The sequence below is a fragment of the Eleutherodactylus coqui genome, chromosome 6, assembly GCF_035609145.1.
Source record: "Eleutherodactylus coqui strain aEleCoq1 chromosome 6, aEleCoq1.hap1, whole genome shotgun sequence".
Classification (NCBI taxonomy): domain Eukaryota; kingdom Metazoa; phylum Chordata; class Amphibia; order Anura; family Eleutherodactylidae; genus Eleutherodactylus; species Eleutherodactylus coqui.
The window spans coordinates 240,640,555-240,659,801 of NC_089842.1; the positions used below are offsets into that span (position 1 = coordinate 240,640,555).

At 44.9% G+C, this 19,247-nt stretch overlaps 1 protein-coding gene across 1 annotated transcript; it reads left to right on the forward strand.

Annotated features, from left to right (window-relative positions):
• The first annotated feature begins 945 nt into the window (after positions 1 to 945).
• Positions 946 to 12,421, forward strand: LOC136571959 (olfactory receptor 5V1-like). The gene is made up of 2 exons (XM_066572577.1): positions 946 to 1,049; positions 11,467 to 12,421. Exon 2 carries the CDS (start codon positions 11,486 to 11,488, stop codon positions 12,419 to 12,421), a length of 936 nt encoding a protein of 311 aa, XP_066428674.1. The 5' UTR covers positions 946 to 1,049; positions 11,467 to 11,485.
• Positions 12,422 to 19,247: the final 6,826 nt, after the last annotated feature.

Below are 19,247 nucleotides of genomic sequence, written 5' to 3' on the forward strand. Positions count from 1 at the left end.
TTCCTGCGACCAGAGAAGAAGTTTGGTTGTCGCCATGGAGACGGGGACGCCAACAGCGGGAGGGGGTAAGTATATAACTTCTGTTTGGCTCATATTTAATGCACGATTTATATTACAAAGTGCATTAATATGGCCATACAGAAGTGCATAACTGCACGTGCTTCTGTGGGACAACCCCTTTAAGGGCATTATCCTGATCAAATAAGTGATTAACCTGGGGATCGGGAGATTCATCTTTTTTGTAAAAAGCAGTTCTATGTTCCATAATATGAAAATGTCGTTTGAGTGTTAATTTCCGAACAAAACAATTTAGATCTATAAATAAATAAAATAAATCAGGGTCTACAGAGGGACTGAAAGACAAACCTCTAGATAGAATATTGGCTTCTTTGTGAGATAAGGGGTAATTGGAGATATTGAATATTCCAATTTTCACCGCCTGAAACTTTTTGTAATAGAGCGCTGAAAAACCATCTGGACCCGGCCTTTTATTGGCTTTCAGTGTTTTTATGCCATTAGCCACTTCTTGAGTGATTTTAGATACAAGTTTAGTTTATCAAGGAAAGTTACATCGAAGGTAAGAGATGATTTGGTTCGTGGGAAGAGAGCTTGGCTGTGAATACAACTTGGCTAGAAACAGTTTGAATTCTAGAGATATTGTAAGTGGGTTTGCAGTGACTGTTTTTTGGTTTGTGCAGAGTTTATAAAAGGGGCTTATGGTAGGGTTTAAATGAAGCTAGTGAGCGAGGGGTGTGGACGGTTTGTTACATATATCGCTGATGGGACCACCATACTTTCCGTTCTATGGAGTCTATAAGGCAAAGGTCTAGCTCAGCCCTGGCCCAGGATAATGTTTAAAGATTTTTTTTCAGATGGGTATTTCTTAACTTCCTCTTTAAGTTGCGATACTTGTTGTTCTAATTTCATCTGTCGCGACATGCGTCCCGTTTATGGCGGGCAGCTATTTGAAATAGGTGACCTTGAATCACTACTTTGTGTGCTTCCCAGAGGGAAATGGGGGAGGAAGAGGATTGACTGTTAATTTGGAGGTATTCTTCTAGCTTTGGCATTAATAAGGAAACAACCTCAGGGATTGATAAAATATAGTCATTGAGGGTCCAAGTTGTATTCATGGGTTTAGACATTAGGGAGTTACAGGTGAGAGACATTGGGCTGTGATCTGACCATGGGACAAAGAGGATCTTTGAATGTAATATCTGTGGTAGGAAGGTGTCGGGTGCTAGGATGTGGTCCATTCGCCCGTATAGGGAGTGTGGAGCTGGAAAGTGCGTAAAATCCTTAGTGGTTGGGTTAATTTCATGCCACGTGTCTACTAGGCGGTATTGCTAGAGGAGAGATTTAAAGTTATGCATAATCCAATGCTGGGGTAATGGGGGAGGAGCAGGAGAAGTGGTAGCATTCCTATTTAGATTCGGGTTAAGAATGCAGTTTGAGTCACCACAGAGTAACTGTGCCTGTTTTGTTGGTCTCTACAAGTTTAAAGAGCTTCGTGAAATATTGGATTTGCCTGGAGTTTGGAGCATAGAAGGAAACAATAGTCACTAGTACATCTTGAATGGAGCCCATTAATATTAGGTTTGGCCTTCTGGGTCTGCAATAGTGGAGGTATGGGTGAAAGGGACTGATTTGCTGAAACAAATGGTGACTCCCTTATTTTTGGTTGAGGCTTTCGCTGAGTAGAATGTGGGGTATTGGGGAGAGAGGTAGAGTGGGGCGGAATTGGTGGAAAAATCGTTCTTTTGCAGGCACACAATATCCGGGTGTCTGCTTTTGTAAAATCAGAAAGCCTTTCATTGTTTTTGTGGGGAATTAAAGACCTGTATATTATGTAATATAATTTTTAAGTCCTTTGGGGGGAGCAGGGAATGTTACATATGGTAGCTGTCTCAGAACCTCCACCCCATGGTAAGGGAGGGGGGGAAGGAAGGAGGGGAAAAGAGAAGGAGCAGGGGGGAATAGGATGGGGCCAACAAATGTTAATTTTAGAATCAATGTGCGGCATCGTTACCGAAGGGTTTAGAGATGGGAAGCCACTTCAGCACAGACATGGAGTGGTTAATAGTACTGATGGCTAAAGATAGGGAAAGACCCTGTTAGAGAAGAGGGAGAGGGGAGAGGGAGGGGGAACATGAAGGGGAGGGAGAGGAATCTGGGCAGGAGACCACCGGGCTATGAAATCAAAGTGTCAACTGTTTCTGTATTTTAACTAGTCAGAAGGACTCGTCGTACTGTCCTACTAAGCAGTGGTCACAGGATTATTTCTGTCTCAGTATGTTCCCCTCATTCGCTTAGTAGGGTCTTCTCGGGTTTTCTTCTGGAGGGGTATCTTTCATGTTGGGATTAGGTGGAATGTCCATAGCAGGCAAGGGAGAAAACTGGCAGGAGGTTTTTAGGTCATGTTGTCTCTGAGGCCTTTTGGAGTGCTGCAATCGTGGAAGATGCTTTAGCTCCTTAAAGCAGCAGCGGGCGCCCTCAGGGGATAAAACAGTGTGCACCTTGTCCTGGTATGAGAACATTAACTTTAATGGGAAGCCCTACCTGTATTGAATTTTTTCTTTCTGCAGGATCATTAAGTATGGCTTGAGGGCTCTCCTCTTAGATAGTGTCAATGATGCCAGGTGAGGGAATAGCTGGTACTCAATGGAATGTTAGCTTGTGGGAGGAGCAAGCCGTAGGGAGCTTGGGTCGAATTCGCAGGTAGGGTGGCACTTAGGGCCTTTCCTGGGTAATGACCACTACACGTTCTTGCGTGTGGCTAACTTTGCTTCAAAATGACATAATCCTTGTAGAAACTAGAGTCTCTTGCTTAACAGGCTATGGACGTGATGCACTACCTTGGCGGGGTGTGCATTAGGTGTATATTATATGGCAAAGGCTACGGTTGAGTGTTGTCTATTGTGATGAAGAAGTGCAAACTCTTAGTTTAGTTTTGTTCTTGATGTATCAGTACCGACCACTAGGTGGCAGCAGAGACAGCCTGCTGTGTATGTCTAGTAAGGTATTACAGTTGAGCTGGGCTTAGGATCTTGCAATAGGACCAGAAATGCAGACAATGTCCAATGATAGTAATGCTGAATGACATATTAACCCCTTAACGACCAGCCCATAGTGTTTTTACGTCCTCCCGAAGTGGGCTCTATTCTCTGAGGACGTAAAAACATGCTTCCTGCAGAGAATAGTGCCCCTCGGGCTGTGGACGTGACAGCTCCATGCTGTCGGTGTCCGCAGGTAGCTGACAGCATGGAGCTGTCATCCCGGGCTGTTCGGAGCCCCCCCCGGCATTGCGATCGGCGCTATGCAATGGATAGCGCCGATCGCAAAAAAAGTAAATAGAAGTACATAAAAGTTAAAGATTCAGCTGCTCTGATGGATCGGATCCATCGGAGCAGCTGAAATTACTCACCCAGGTCCTGCACGCTGCTCCCCGCTCTCCTGCCGCTCCGGGGCCCGAAGCCGGTCTTCTGCGCATGCGCGCCAGGCGGCATTACGTCAGCCGCATGCGCAGAAGGCCCGGCGGCGCGGGAGATTTAAAATCTCCTGGCTCCCGGCTCCTGTAGGTAGCCGGGAGGCAGGAGATGTCAGCGGGGACTGCGGTGAGCGGTCCCCGGTACCGCGATCGCCGTTATCCAATGGTTAGCGGCGATCGCGAAAAAGTTAAAAAAAAGTTTTAAAAAAGTCAGTTTCACCTCCCCTCATGGATCGGATCCATGAGGGGAGGTGAAAATACTCACCCCCCAGTCCTCAGCGGTGTCCCGATGTCCCGGGACCCGAATCCCCGTCTGCGCATGCGCGCCCGATGATTGACATCGGGCGCGTGCACAGACGGGCTCGAGCCCCGGGGAATTTAAAATCCCTCTGCTTCTGGCTGCCATGTGTAGCTAGGAGCAGAGAGATTATACCGGGGACATGATCACTGTCATCCAATGGATGACAGTGATCATGTAAAGTGAAAAAAAAGTGTAAAAAAGTAAAAAAAAGTTTTTAAAAGTTTAAAAAGCGTACGTTTCATCTCCCCTCATGGATCATATCCATGAGGGAGGATGAAAGTACGTACCTAAGGCCCCCAGATTTATCCGCGGACCTTACCACAGCTTCTGCACACGCGCCTGTCGCCAAAATGGCGGGCGCATGCGCAAAAGCTGTGGATTGCCAGGATAATTTAAATTCTCCCTGCTCCTGGCTACAAAACGTAGCCAAGAGCATGGAGATTTAATGGGGGTCCGCGGTGAGCGGTTCCTGGTCACGTGTTCGCCATTATCCAATAATGGCGATCACGTAAAAGTTAAAAAAAAAATTTGAAGTTTCATCTCCCCTCACTGATGCGATCGGTGAGAGGAGATGAATCTTTTTACCGGAGGCCTGCGTATTTGAATCCCGACGCGATCTTCTTCCGTGGACTTTCCAGGATTCTGCACATGCGATTACCGGCAAAAAGCCGGACACATGCGCAGGAGTCAGGGAGCCCAGGAAACTTAAAATCTCCTTGCTCCCAGCGACCAACGGTCACAGAGAGCCTGGAGCAGTGACCAGGGGCCTCGTTGAGCGGTCCCCGGTCACGTGATAAAAAGGTAGCGATCTACCATAGGCCGGTCTCACATGACCAGATAGGAATTACGGATTCTGCATGCTTCTGATCCGTGGTAATACGCAGATCAATCGCATTGGATTACACAATTCCGCTCACATTAGCGGGTCGGAATTATGTAATCCACTCGCAGAAAAGAGAACGCAGCAGGTTCTATTTTACTGCGGAATCGGCAACATAGAGCCCATTGTGCTCCATGGTCGCGGATATACCCGCAGTCCATACGCAACTACATTGTATACGGGCTGCGGGTGCCCGCGTCATCGCTAAGCGATGGTGCGGGAAATACAAACAAAGGTGTACTGTGCATGACCGCCTGTGTGAGTAGGCAGTTATGCGCAGTACATTACGCAGTCGTACGCAGGGTCACAGCCGGGCTCACAGATGGGATCCGCTGTGGGCCTCTGCAAGCGGATTCCGCCTGCACCCGCGTGAGCCCGGCGTTATTCAGACCGCTACCTGTGATACGTATTTTACAAGAAGCCCCGGGAACGCTCGCTTTCCTGCAGTTCCAGGAGCACCTTGTTGAGCGCCTTCTGTGTGAGACCGCCGCACCTCATCAAGCTTACGGAGACTCACGGAACGCCACTTTTTACACCCCATACCCGCCACTGAGGTCATGAAATACCCCCAAAAAGCATGAGAGGGGGGGGGGGATACCCGGTTTTATTGCCCCATGGGCCCATTCCAACCAGCCTCCGTAATTACCCCTGTCTTCGGAAATACTACACAGTTCACATTTTTACTTTTATCTAAGATTTGCGAACGCCAAAAAGGGCGTGGAGGGGGAGGGGGGGAATTTTTAGGGAGTCAATCTTTATTCTGTACAAATAAGCAATGGGGCCTGGAATTTATTCAGTTGTGCCCTAAAATCCAACTGGTGTTCCGTCCTTTATAGGCCTTGCCATGCGTCCTGTAAGTAGATTAGGGCCACAATGGGTATGTTTCTGAACTCGGGACAAACGGGGGTATCCATTTTGGGGTGAACGTCTTCATTCCTATGTGCACTGTACAAAAAAACTGTTTTTAAATTGAAAAAATTGCCAAAAAAATTGAAAATCGTAACTTTTTCCTTCTGCTTTGCTTAGATTCATTCAAATACTGTGGGGTCAAAATACGCAGTACACCCCTAGATGAATTCATTAAGGGGTCTAGTTTTCAAAATGGGGTCATTTGAGGGGGTTCTTTATAGTTTTGGCCGCTCAATGGCTCGATAAGTGGGCAATGGGGCCTGAAATTTATTCAGTGGTACCCTGAAATCCAACGAGTATTCCTTTCATTGTAGGCCTAGCCATGGGTCCTGTAAGTCTATTAGGGCCACAATGGGTATGTTTCTGAACACGGGACAAACAGGGGTATCCATTTTGGGGTGAAAGCCTTCATTTATATGTGTGCTGTACAAAAAAAACTGTTTTTAAATTGACACAATAGCCCAAAAAATGAAAATCCTATTTTTTTCCTTTTGCTTTGCTTGAATTTATTCAAAAACTGTGGGGTCAAAATATGCAGTACATCCCTAGATAAATTCGTTAAGGGGTCTAGTTTTCAAAATGGGGTCATTTGTGGGGGTTCTATATGGTTTTGGGCGCTCAAGAACTCTACAAGTGGGCAATGGGGCCTAAAAGGACTTCAAGCAAAATCTATGTTCTGAAAGCCACCGATTACTCCTTTTATTTTGGGCCCCGTTGTGCATGCGGACATAAGATTAGGGCCACAATGGGTATATTTCTGAAAACAGCACAAACAGGGGTATCCATTTTGGGGTGTAAGTCTTCCTTCATATGTGTGCTGTACAAAAAAAGCTGTTTTTAAAATGACAAAATTGCCAAAAAAACAAAAATCCAAATTTTTTCCTTTTGCTTTGCTTGAATTTATTCAAAAACTGTGGGGTCAAAATGCGCAGTACACCCCTAGATAAATTCGTTAAGGAGTCTAGTTTTCAAAATGGGGTCATTTGTGGGGGGTTCTCTATGGTTTTGGGCGCTCAAGAACTCTACAAGTGGGCAATGGGGCCTAAAAGGACTTCAAGCAAAATTTGTGTTCCGAAAGCCACCGGTCGCTCCTTTCATTTTGGGCTCCGTTGTGTATCCAGACATAAGATTAGGGCCACAATGGGTATGTCTCTGAACACGGGACAAACAGGGGTATCCATTTTTGGGTGCAAGTCTTCCTTCATATGTGTGCTGTACAAAAAAAGCTGTTTTTAAAATGACAGAATTGCCGAAAAAACGAAAATCACAATTTTTTCCTTTTGCTTGGTTTGAATTCATTCAAAAACTGTGGGGTCAAAATATGCAGTACACCCCTAGATAAATTCCTTAAGGGGTCTAGTTTTCAAAATGGGGTCATTTGTGGGGGTTTTCTATGGTTTTGGGCGCTCAAGAACTCTACATGTGTGCTATGGGGCCTAAAAGGACTTCAAGCAAAATTTCTGTTTTGAAAGACACTGACTACTCCTTTCATTTTGGGCCCCGTTGTGGACTCAGATATAACAATAGGGCCACAATGGGTATATTTCTGAACACGGGAGAAATAGGGGTATCCATTTTGGGGTGTAAATCCTGATTTTCATGTAAACTATAGGAAAAAAATATGTCTTTAAAATGACAGATTTGCAAAAATATGAAATTTTACTTTTTCTCCTCTAAATTGAATTAATTTCTGAAAAAAAACTGTGGGGTCAAAATACTCATGACACCCCTCAGTGAATACATTAAGGGGTGTAGTTTTTAAAATGAGGTCATTTGGGGGGGTATCTATTATTCTGACACTCATGAGCCTTTCCAATCTCGGCTTGGTATAGGAAAACAAAGTGTTCCTCAAAATGCTAAAAAGTAATGTTAAATTTGTACGTCTCCTAAATAGTTAAAAAAAAACGAAAGTTTTTCCAATGTGCGCCCAAAATAAAGTAAACGGGTGGAAATATAAATCTTAGCAAAAATTTCTATATTATGTTTGCACATATTTAAGATATTGCAGTTGGAAATGTGAAAAAATGACGATTTTTTCAAAATTTTCCCAATTTTGGCGCTTTTAATAAATAAACACAATTTCTATCGGTCTATTTTTTCTGCCTAAATGAAGCACAACATGTGGCGAAAAAACAATGTCAGAATCGCTTGGATATGCAAAACCTTTCTGGTGTTTTTCCATGTTAAAGTGACACATGTCAGATTTGCAAAATTTGGCCTGGTCATTAAGGCGCAAACAGGCTTGGTCACTAAGGGGTTAATTCCAAAACTGGGGAAGGAAAAAAATATGTTTGCACAAATCTTCATATACTGAAAAGTGTCCTGTAAATAGCAGGCGTGATGGTCAGGTCCTCAGTTTGAAGAGTGGGGCCGATTGTAGATGGTGGTTAGGCTATGCTGTAGTATGACTGATGGCCAAGGTCTCTTTTTTGTGCGCTGTATGCAGTGAGCGGCTTGTCCTGCAAGTATGGGATGTCTCTGTTCTGGGTGTCAGACGTCTGTTGTGTGTGCTGCTGGCTCTGCTAAGCAGGGGTGTAACAAATCAGCAGGGGACTCACCCAGATAGATGATGCAGCCTTTCCTCCGCAGATCCAGCTGCTGTGCCTCTGCTGTGAAACTGTGTCCTCCCGGGATCAGCGGGTCCCTCTTGTGCCTGCGGGAATCTCCGCCTGCCGAGAGATGAGGTGCGCGTCTTCCGCTTTGTCTTTGGTGGTGGGCTATGGGATTGCGGGCCTCCCTCACGTGGTCCCCCAGGTCGCGGTTGTCAGACAAATCTGATCAGTTTCTACGATGAAGTAAGCTCTAGGCTGGATCTGGGAGAGTCTATTGATCTCGTATATCTGGACTTCTCTAAAGCATTTGACACCGTGCCACATAATAGGCTAATATACAAAATGAGAAGCACGGACTGGGCGAAAACGTGTGTATCTGGGTAAAGAATTGGCTCAATGATGGAAAGCAGAGAGTGGTATTAAATGGTTCGTACTCTGATTGGGCCACAGTCGCTAGTGGGGTGCCACAGGGTTTTTCGAGGAGATTCTGAGAGACGCCATCGATGAGTACCTCAAGGAGAACAAGGGAATAACTCCTCACCAACATGGGTTCACTGGACAACTATGCCCAGTAATAAGCATCTCTGCAGGAAAGACCAACCTGGAGGTTGATATCCAGGCGATTTGCAGACCCAAAGGGAACTTCCACTTAACCTCCAGGCCGGCTAGTTTCCCAACTGAGACCCCCAAATAGGATACACCTGTGTGAAGTGTCCTTTACAGCCACAGAAAAAACAGCTGCCTCTGCTCCCCTGTTTCTCCCTTCTCACAGCTCCACCAGACAAAGAGCCCAATTGCATGGGTTCATCAAGCTCCGTGGGTTCTACGGACAAGGCAAAAGATAGCTCACTTGCCCACTCTCTAACTCGCCTTCCAATCGTATGGCTAGAGACATAGCCACGTTCAAGAGTTCTAGGTGCGGGATGTGAAACCATGAGATCTTTAATCTTGTCGCTTAGCGCAAAGCAAAATTGACTCCACAATGCAGGGTCATTCCACTGTAGATCATTTGTTCAACGGCGGAACTCTGTGCAAAAGTCTTCAATGGGGGATTTTCCCTGACGTAAACCTCTAATCTTACCCTCTGCCAGAGATACCCTATCGGGGTCATCGTAGATCAGACCCAAAGCCAAAAGAAAAATGTATCCACTCAGAGGTGAGAGGTAATGAAAAGGCCTAAGCCTAAGCCTGCAACCTGGAAATCACATCCCTACCCTCTGAGACTCATCACCTAAGGACAAAGGGCGCAGTTTGAAGTATAATTTGCAGGATTCTTTGAACGCGAAAAAAACTCCTGCTTTTTACTAGAAAAATGATCTGGCATGTCCAGCTTATGTTCCTTAACAAAATCTATTCCGCCTAAGTGTTGTTGCTTAACCTCAATAGCAAGAGACCTAAGCTGGTTGATCAAGGTCTTAATGAGATCTATGAACATGCAGGGCAAAAACAAAAACCCACTTAGGAAAATGTCTGGCTGTTTATTATGTCACGTCCGTGTGGCACAAGAGCACCACGCTCAGCACGGACGGAGGGTGACGTTCACACAGAACGCAAGAATCATATGCCACACAATGCAGGACAGCGAGTACCACTCAAGGCCAAAAATTGTCCCTTACCAAACAGGGAAGAGCGGAGCCCCTGCATGCAAGCAGAGTTATTACCCTGATAAGGACAGCCCTGCTGTCTTTACCTGGGCCCTGACTATCCCTATAGGTACCTCTGGAGAGATGCACTGACACAGCAATGAAAAACAATAAAGGTTACAAACAGAAAGAAAACAGCAGCACTTATCTGAACTGGAAGCTTTTCACCCAGGCTAGAGATTCCAACCTACTCCAACCTCTCCTCTAGAGAACTGAATAAGCAGCATGAAGTAAAGAGAGGGGTATGAATATAAAGCTCTCCATACCTGCTGATGGGAAGAGCAACTAGAGAACCACACCGCCAACCCTCTTCCAGGTATGACTAATAGTCAGCTTGCAACTATGCAACATACCGAGAGATAGCAACAAGCAATTTCTGCACAACGTTCATTAATCATTGTCCTGCATAGCAACAGGACGACAAGTCTGACCCTGCATCATGGCCACCATGCCATGACACTGCTGTGACTGACAAGCCATGAAAATACCTCTCGTGAGTTTCTGTTAGGCCAGCAGACAGCTTCTTCTGTTCCTCTCAATAAGGAATCCCCCACAATCATCACTCTCTTTTTATTCTTCACAACAAAACTTCTTTTTCTCCAATCAAGAGGATTCTGAGTGCCTGCTAGATGGTTCTTTGAGGGCAAAGTCATTTCTTGATGTACCTCTTCATTGTTCTCCTGTGTGAGAGCCTGGTGCCGGTCTTGAGCAGTATGGGTGCTGACAGACTCCTGATCCTCCTGCTTCTTTGGGTCAAATGTAATTTCATTCAATATTCTGAAGTGTCATTTCTGTTCTCTTCTGTCAAGAAAATCCTCATATTCCTTGATGAGTTTCAATACAGCTATTCTCTGCTGAAGACTTTGTACCTTTTCCTATAATAGAGACACAAGCTTTCGTTTCTGGCAGGTGAAGTTTGACTTTTCCTCTGATAGGTGTGTAAACATATAGCATAATATGGATTCATATCTGACCAAGTATAACACGTATGTTCTCCCTGTGTTTGTGTTGGTTTCCCTCCAGTAGTTCAGCTTCCTTCAACATACCAAAACATACTAATAGGCAAATATAGATTGTAGGATTGTAATGGGGACAGGACACAATATAAGTGATGGCAATATCAGTACAGTGCTACGGAATATCTATGTGCTATATAAATGAGGAGAGATAAAGCCCAGTGTCATCATCTGGAACCTCCACTAAGACTAATATTGGTAAACCTCCTTAAGGTGGTTTCACACACTGGCTTTTTAATGTAGTTTTTTGAGCCAAAGCCAGAAGTGAATCCAGCAGGATAGAAAAGTAGACATCCTTCCTTTATATTTCCCATTCCTTGTAAATCCGCTTCTGGCTTTGGCACCAAAAAACTGCATGAAAAACTGGCGCAAAATCTGCGGATTAAAAAAATATGTCAGAAACCATCCTCAAATGTTTAATGCAAGTTATATGTAAAACGTAGTACTGATGTAGTACAATAAACTTGTATCTATTCCCAACATGATGATCAAGTATTCATAAACCTCAGTTTTCACCTATCATTGCCACATGGTTCATTGTGCTTTGGGTACAGTATGTTGGACCCCTTAGGAGAAAATGCTTAAAATAACTCCATGTAGAGGTTGGAGATGGATAGTGGTGGGTTCTCTGGAGCACACAGCTCTATCAATAAATGTGTTCACCTTTTCCCTATATAGATGCATCTTGAGACGTGTAATGGAACAACTGAATGAAACAACTGTGAAGTCATTCGTCCTTCTTGGTCTCTCCATCGTTCCCCATCTTCAGGCAATCTACTTCCTGCTATTCTTGATTATATATACCATCACACTTTCAGGAAATGTCCTATTAATTGTGGTGGTAAGAATCAATAGCAACCTGCACACCCCTATGTACTTCTTCCTCAGCAACCTCTCATTCATTGATATCTGTTTCTCTTCCACCGTGGTGCCCAAAATACTAGTGAATACATTGTCTCACGACAAAAGCATTTCCTTTGTAGGATGCGCCTCTCAGATGTTCTTCTCCTTAGAATTAGGGGCAACAGAGTGTGTAATATTGGCTGTAATGGCCTATGACAGATATGTGGCCATCTGCAACCCCTTAAGATATCTTATCATCATGAACAAGAGATTATGCCACTGTCTAGCTGCTGGATGTTGGATCACAATCTTCATCATTGCCATGGGTTTTGCCATCAGCACCTTTCAGTTGCCCTACTGCAAGTCTAACCATATCAGCCACTTCTTCTGTGAGATGCCACCACTCTTCAAGATTTCTTGCCGAGATACCTTATTTAACGAAGTGGCCGTGTATATCGCTGGGGGATTAATAGCACTTGCGTCTTTTTTGTTGACTCTGATTTCTTATTTTGGAATCATCAGCACAATCTTGAAGATTCGCTCATCCGAGGGGAGATACAAGGCATTCTCCACATGTGCTTCACACCTTACCGTAGTATCATTGTACTATGGAACCATTGTGTTTATGTATTTACGTCCCCGACACAGTTACTCACCAGTTCGGGACCGAGCCGTCTCTGTCCTGTACACAGTGGTGACTCCAATGTTGAATCCTATCATCTACAGTATAAGAAATAAAGATGTAAAGGGAACCCTACAAAACAAATTCTCAAGGAAAACTCTTAAGTGACCAATGTCCTGCGAACATGAAAGTCACCAGAAGGAATTTTGAGAGGTGGTAGAACTCTATGGTGCCTCCAAAAGAAGCAATTCTCTGGCCTTGCGGTGGGTATTATGGGGTCAAAGATTTAGCACCTATAGGACAGGGCATAAGAGATGAAGGTCAGGGTGGATGCACTGGACAATATGGGTGTATATGGATGTGCAAACTGCAGTTTTGGTGCAAATTAGAGATGAGCGAACACGTTCGGCTCCGCCCCTTTTTCGCCCGAACACCGAACTTTGCGAACACTTCAGTGTTCGGGCGAAAAAGTTCGGGGGCCGCCGTGGCAGCGCGGGGGGGTGCGGCGGGGAGTGGGGGGGAGAGGGAGAGAGAGAGGGCTCCCCCCTGTTCCCCGCTACTGCCGCCCGCGCCGCCGCGCATCTCCCCGCCCCCCGGCGGCACCCGGACACTTACGCGCGAACACTGCAGTGTTCGGCAAAGCCGGTGTCCGGGTGCGGATGTGTCCGTAACGGACACGTTCGCTCATCCCTAGTGCAAATCTCTATATACATTTTTTATGTTTTGGTACTTTAAGTTGAATTCAAAGTCCCTCAAAGGATCTGCATTTATATTCTTCACTCAGAAGATCTGAGGACCCTAGGGTGTTCTTTATCTTTGAATAGGTAGTGTTATAAAAAATATATATGTATTCTATTGTGTGTATATATCTTGTCATATGTTTCCCACATCAGCCTAGGCAAAGTGTGTGCGTGTATGTATGTATGCATGTATGTGTATATATGTGTGTATATATATATGTATATATATATATATGTATATATATATATATATAAAATATATACACATGCACAAATATATTTATAATCTACCTTCTTATTAAATAGCTGGCAGCTTAGTGGTTAACGTGCTCAATATTATACGCTGGTATGTGCAAGCAAGATGTTGTTGTAAACTCCTCCGCACCTTTTCCAGGTTCCCTGGGACCCCCTCCTTTGGATTCCTTGGTCCAGGCAGGGATATTAATAAGCCTATTGCAATTTTGGTTTCTAGAAAATACGTGTTCATTAGCAACATACACCTTAAAGCATTAACATATGTTAATCATTATTACATACAAAGCCTATCATGAGTTGTAAGGATGTTGGGGGCGTGTATTTGTATTACTGCATCATCTTAAGGTCTATCTGTATCACGATGTTAATAATAAACCAGAAGCGTACTGATGGTTGACCAACATGGTGTCAGACTCAGTACCTTGCATGCTTGCTACTTCTCATTATAATTAATTTGGAGCAAACAATGGAGTCTAGAGGAAAACCATTGATTTTCCCTATAACAGTAGTTTAAAGTGAAAATTCATTTTGAAGCTCCTAAGTCTAAAAAAGTATTTGTGTTGGTACCTTAAGCATATATAAAAAAAAGTTGCAATAAAACCCTATATAAATTTGGTACTGACATAATCATACTGACTGGCAGAATTAATTTAACATATTATTACTAATTAATAAAACTAAAAAACATGCCAGAATTGCAGATTTCGTTACTCTTGCATCTAGAAAAAAATTGAGTAAAAAGTAAACAAAACATTACATGTTCACAAAAATTGGAGAAATGAAGACTAGAGTTCATCCTGCAAAAAACAAAAAAGGTCATCAATAAAAAAATAAAAACACTATGTCTCTTGTAACGTGGTGACATGCAAATCTCTAAAAGAAAATTGTTTTTAATGTAAAAAAAAACTGTATACACTTGGTATCACTGGAATTGTGCTGACCCGGAGAATAATGTTATCACGGTATTTATTTTGCGCACTGAACTCTGTAAAAAATGGAATCTAAAAAACAAACAGAATTTATATTTTTCTTAATCCTCCTGAATAAATGAATACACGTTATACAATACATTATATGTGACTTAAAATGGTGTCATTAAAAAATACAGCTTGTCCTGCGAAAAACAAGCCCTCATATGCCTATGCTGATGGAAAAATTAAAAAGTTATGGCTCTAGGAATGAGACCATGAAAAAAACTTCATTAAAGTGCAAACAAGCTTCATCAGTAAAGGGTTAAAATAAAGCAAAGGGACAGTTGCTTAATTCTTTCTATTACTGCTGTACATGTCAATGGGGAGGATCACACCCGATCCTGGCCACCTCTCCATTAACTATAAAGACTATGGTGGCTGCTAATTTATAAAGGAGGACTCTCTAGTCCACCGTTCTCCCCTGATAGGTGAGGGGCCCATAGATTAGACTGGAATCTATTAAGGCTGATTTAGACACAACGATTATCGCTCAAAGCCATCTTTTGAACAATAATCGCTGTGTCTAACTGCACTGACATTGTCAGTTTTCGCTAAGCCGTCACTGATCGCTGATCTTTCAGTATGCTGAAAGATCAGCGATCAGTTATCAGGAATTCACAGCGGGATACAGCTGATACTATTGTTTTAGCTGTATCCCACTCCCTGGACACAGGCTGGTTATGAAGAACACAGCTGTCCAGCTGTGTTCTTCATCCCCCGCTCGGAGCACTCCGCTCTATAACAGCCGGGCGCTCTGAGCAGATAACAGCTGGATGCAGAAGACAAGCGGGGCCACCGTGCTTGTCTTCTGCATCCCCCGCTCAGAGCGGTCAGCTGTATAACAGCCAGGTGTTCCAAGAAGAGAACAGCTGGATGCAGAAGACAAGCGGGGCCACCCCGCTTGTCTTCTGCGTCCTCCGCTCGGAGCACTCAGCTGTATAAAAGTCTTCTGTATAACAGCCGGGCACTCTGAGCAGAAAACAGCTGGATGCAGAAGACAAGCGGCCCCGCTTGTCTTCTGCATCCCCTGCTCGGAGAACAAGGTTTGCTCAACGATTGAGCGATCACCTTGCACTGTAAAAAGCACATAACGATTATCGCTCAAACATCGCTCAAAAGATTTTTTGAGCGATAATCATTGTGCCTAAACCAGGTTTTAGGCATTTATGGCATATCTTTGGACGGGCAATATTGGTCCAATTATCCCCCTGTGAATGTGTGTGCTCTTCCTGTGTCTAGTGGCTATAGTAGTCATTGGCCACAGAAAATTCTATTGACTAGTCCCCTTCATTGTTTTAGCCATTCAGACAACTATGCATCCCCCAGACTCTATTTCTCCAAGCTACCCTAGGAGATGAGAGCCGTACTAGAACTAAGGGGAGATTAATAACTAAAACCAAAAATAACCATAACTCCAGAATCAGGAGATGATGCGGAGTCCAACACATACACCTCCATCTTTGTACGGCATCCGGAGCTGGCCGAAACAGATGTCAACTGAATTAATAGTCTCTCCTATGTCATACTAGATGTCTATGGATAGAGAAGATCGTGTTATGAAATATGGCGGTCATAGCTTCCCTCTTGGATTCCCACCTGGGGACATATAACCAAAAAACAGAATTGTACATTCAACCAGAAGTGTCTTGCAACCAATCTGCCTGTCCCCCACTGATGTCATGAGTACGAAGTCGGAGGTGTTGCTGGGGGAGCTCTTGAGACATCAGGAATACAGAAACCCAGGTCAGAAGATTGTACCAGCTGTTGGATCTGCCATTGACCACCACTTGTCTCCTAGAGCCCAGATTTCTTAAAGGAGATGTCTCGAGGAAGCAGTTAATTTTTTTTTTTTGCCCAGTCCCCCCCATTAAACATACATTACAAAGCCCCCCTGTAAATGACATTTCTAGCTGGTTCGTACTTACCGTTCCAGCGTTTCGGCAACTTATAAAAGTTTCCTCAAGATGGCCGCCGGCTCTTTCCCCGTCGCTCGCTGCAGCCCGACGTGCGCGCTCCCGAGACGCCGCCAGCTGTGTCTCCATGGCAACCGGACGCATCGCAGCCGCCGACCAGACGCCCCGCAGCCGCCGACCAGACAGCAGGTAACCGGCGCTAGCCCCCGGCTCCCCAGCGCTAGACCCTCAGCCCAGGTGAAGGCCCCGGAGCCCAGCGCTAGGTTCCGGAGCCCAGCGCTAGTTCCCCCAGCGCAGCGACAGCCCCCCCCCCCGGCGCAGCCCGGCGCAGCGGCAGCCCCCCCCCCCCCGACCCATCACTTACCTGGGAGGCTTCTCGGGGCTGCTGGGCTGGGCTGGGCTGGGCTTCTCCGCTGGGCAGCTCCAGTTTCTGCACCTTCCTCTAACAGAGGATGGTGCAGAATGGCCGCTTCAGCGCGCTCCCGAGCAGTGACAGCTCGTCTGCGCATGCGCAGAAGAGCTGTAGCGGGGAGCACACTGAAGCGGCTCGTGCTGAATGGAGAAGACCGGACTGCGCAAGCGCGTCTAAAAAAGCAAGCTGCCAGCGAATTTAGACGGCACCATGGAGATGAGGACGCTAGCAACAGAACAGGTAAGTGGAATAACTTCTGTATGGCTCATATTTAATGCACAATGTATATTACAAAGTGCATTAATATGGCCATACGGAAGTGTATAACCCCACTTGGTTTCGCGAGACCACCCCTTTAACCAATCTAATTAGCAAGAACTGGAATCCTATTTTTGATTCCTTTAATTTTGGTAACTGTCTTGTATATACTGTATGTTCCTTTTATATTATTTTTATATACTTTGCTACCATCTTTTATATCCAACTTTAATTAATCTTTATTAAGTCCAGTCCTTACCGCTCTATACAAAAACCTCTGAGAAGTTGGTAATTATGACTGCTAGAGTGAAGTGAGTGCCCGTACCCAGTATGTGATCAGAAGTAAATGGCTGACCCGCCTTGCAGTAATTAGTAGTGACAATGAATATTTTTGGGGGGCACGTAGGACCATGTGAGGGGGGGATTTATGTTCCATCTTGAAACAAGGGCAGGATTGAGGGAGAGGAAATAAGTGAACGCCTGTGGTCATGCCCCATGTCATGTGCCATGAGCTCTGGTGTTGGGACAGTTATGGTGGCCACATTTTAAAGGGACAACAGGAAGTGCAGACGTGTTGGTTGTCACATATGTTCTGCTTTTACACATAAACGTGATGGAGTTAACACCGTAAAGAGCTGGCACCCTCAGATATGCGCTCACCGGATCTGAAGCACTGTCCGTGTGGCCACGTCCCCCCTGCGCTGCAAGAACTCTAGGGACCCCGTCAGTTCTGACGGCGTGGTTCCTGAGGTCCTCGCTATGCTCCTGCGCGCTCACTGCTATGCTGGCGAGCCCCCACCCCCACCACCGGTAGCAGACAGCAGCACACGATGGAGTGTGTCCTCCGTGACGCAGTACTAGCCAATCGGAAGCTAGGGGACATTCACTCCAAAGTCCACTCAGCCCCTTGCTTCCAGTGACGTGACATCAAGGTACAACAGTACCGTGTTGTTCTGCGGCGCCCCGGACCGGCAAAGAAACCCTAACGGCCAGGTCCTGGTCCGCGGACCGGTGGTTGGGGATCCCTGTCTTAGAGGGAGTTGTTTGAACTTCGATGACCTATCCTCTGACCTGTCAATATCGGCCAAGGTTCCATTCACATCAAAGGGAGCCGTACCTGCAATATCACGATGGGCCACTGCAAAGTATACAGAGCTGTCTGCTTCCTGCTCCGTACACTAAAACATCTGATCGGTGGGGTAGCAGAGCCTCCTCATTCAGCAACTAATGACCCATCGTGAGAATAGTTCAGCAATTTTTAGAGCTGGTCACCTCTGTAAGGCCCTAAAGAACGCTTTTCTTTTAACTTTTTATCATTCTGGCGGTCATAACTTTGCATTTTAGGATGACAACATATTTCTGTCACACCTTGTTCTAATTGCTCTTTCTTCTGCTGCCATTTTTGGCTACATATATGTACATAATTAATTTCTAATCATTTATTGATAAAAATGGGAAAAAAATGATTTTTTGTACCTTTTTTTACGGTTGACCTTAAGTAATGTAATAGATTCATAGAACAACTTGTTACAGTAATTGTACATATCTACACGCTATTTGCTTTGTAAACATTATAAAAGGTATTTTATGGAAAAAATATTTGTACTTTGTGTGGTTTTTTTATCATACTTTTTTTCACAAATATTTTTAATTCATTTTATCTACATTTTTTTAATCCAATAATGGGAGTTTTAGTAATTATTTATGATTTTACATAATAAAGTGCTTCCATATACACTATATGAAAGTATTTGGACACTACAGAAAAATCAACAAATATGCAAATACTGAGTTTGCCGCACGGCATGCTGGGAAGGGCATGGGTAAAATAAAAAGCTGCTCATTTTGTAATAACTATTTATTCATTCGATCGAGCGCTTGTGGGACGAACTGGAGCGACGGGCACGACATCGCCACCCACGCCCATCCTCACAATAATCTCTTCTCACAGCCTGGCAGGAGGAATGGCACGCTATTCCTGCCCAGATTTACAGAGAACTTGTGCGAAGTATGCCTCGACGTGCTGCCGCTGTGCCACTTTATTAGACCCTCTCCCCCTCCCCGAGCCTCTTCATGTTCGGCGCTTTCCTCTATGAAGCCGTGACCCCGGGGTGCAGCATAAAATGAAGTTTTCCGTGAATCCACATTAGATGGGAAAATCCAGCGATCGGAGCGACTTCCAGTGAGGCTGGGTCATCTAGCCGGGGTCCCACCGCCAACTGTGTGGGATGTTTTTGAGCAGCGATGTGGAGAGTATGCCAAGATAGGTGCAATCAAGGAAAAACATCCAGTGAAAGGGGATCCTGTGAAAGAAGCTCGGTGTCTTTCGGGGATGGCTGCTTTCCCTTTCTCACTGGCATAAATGAGCAGTGAAAATATCTACATACATATATACATGGGAAATTCCGTGGGTAGCATCAATACCTACACTCGCTCCCTGGATGG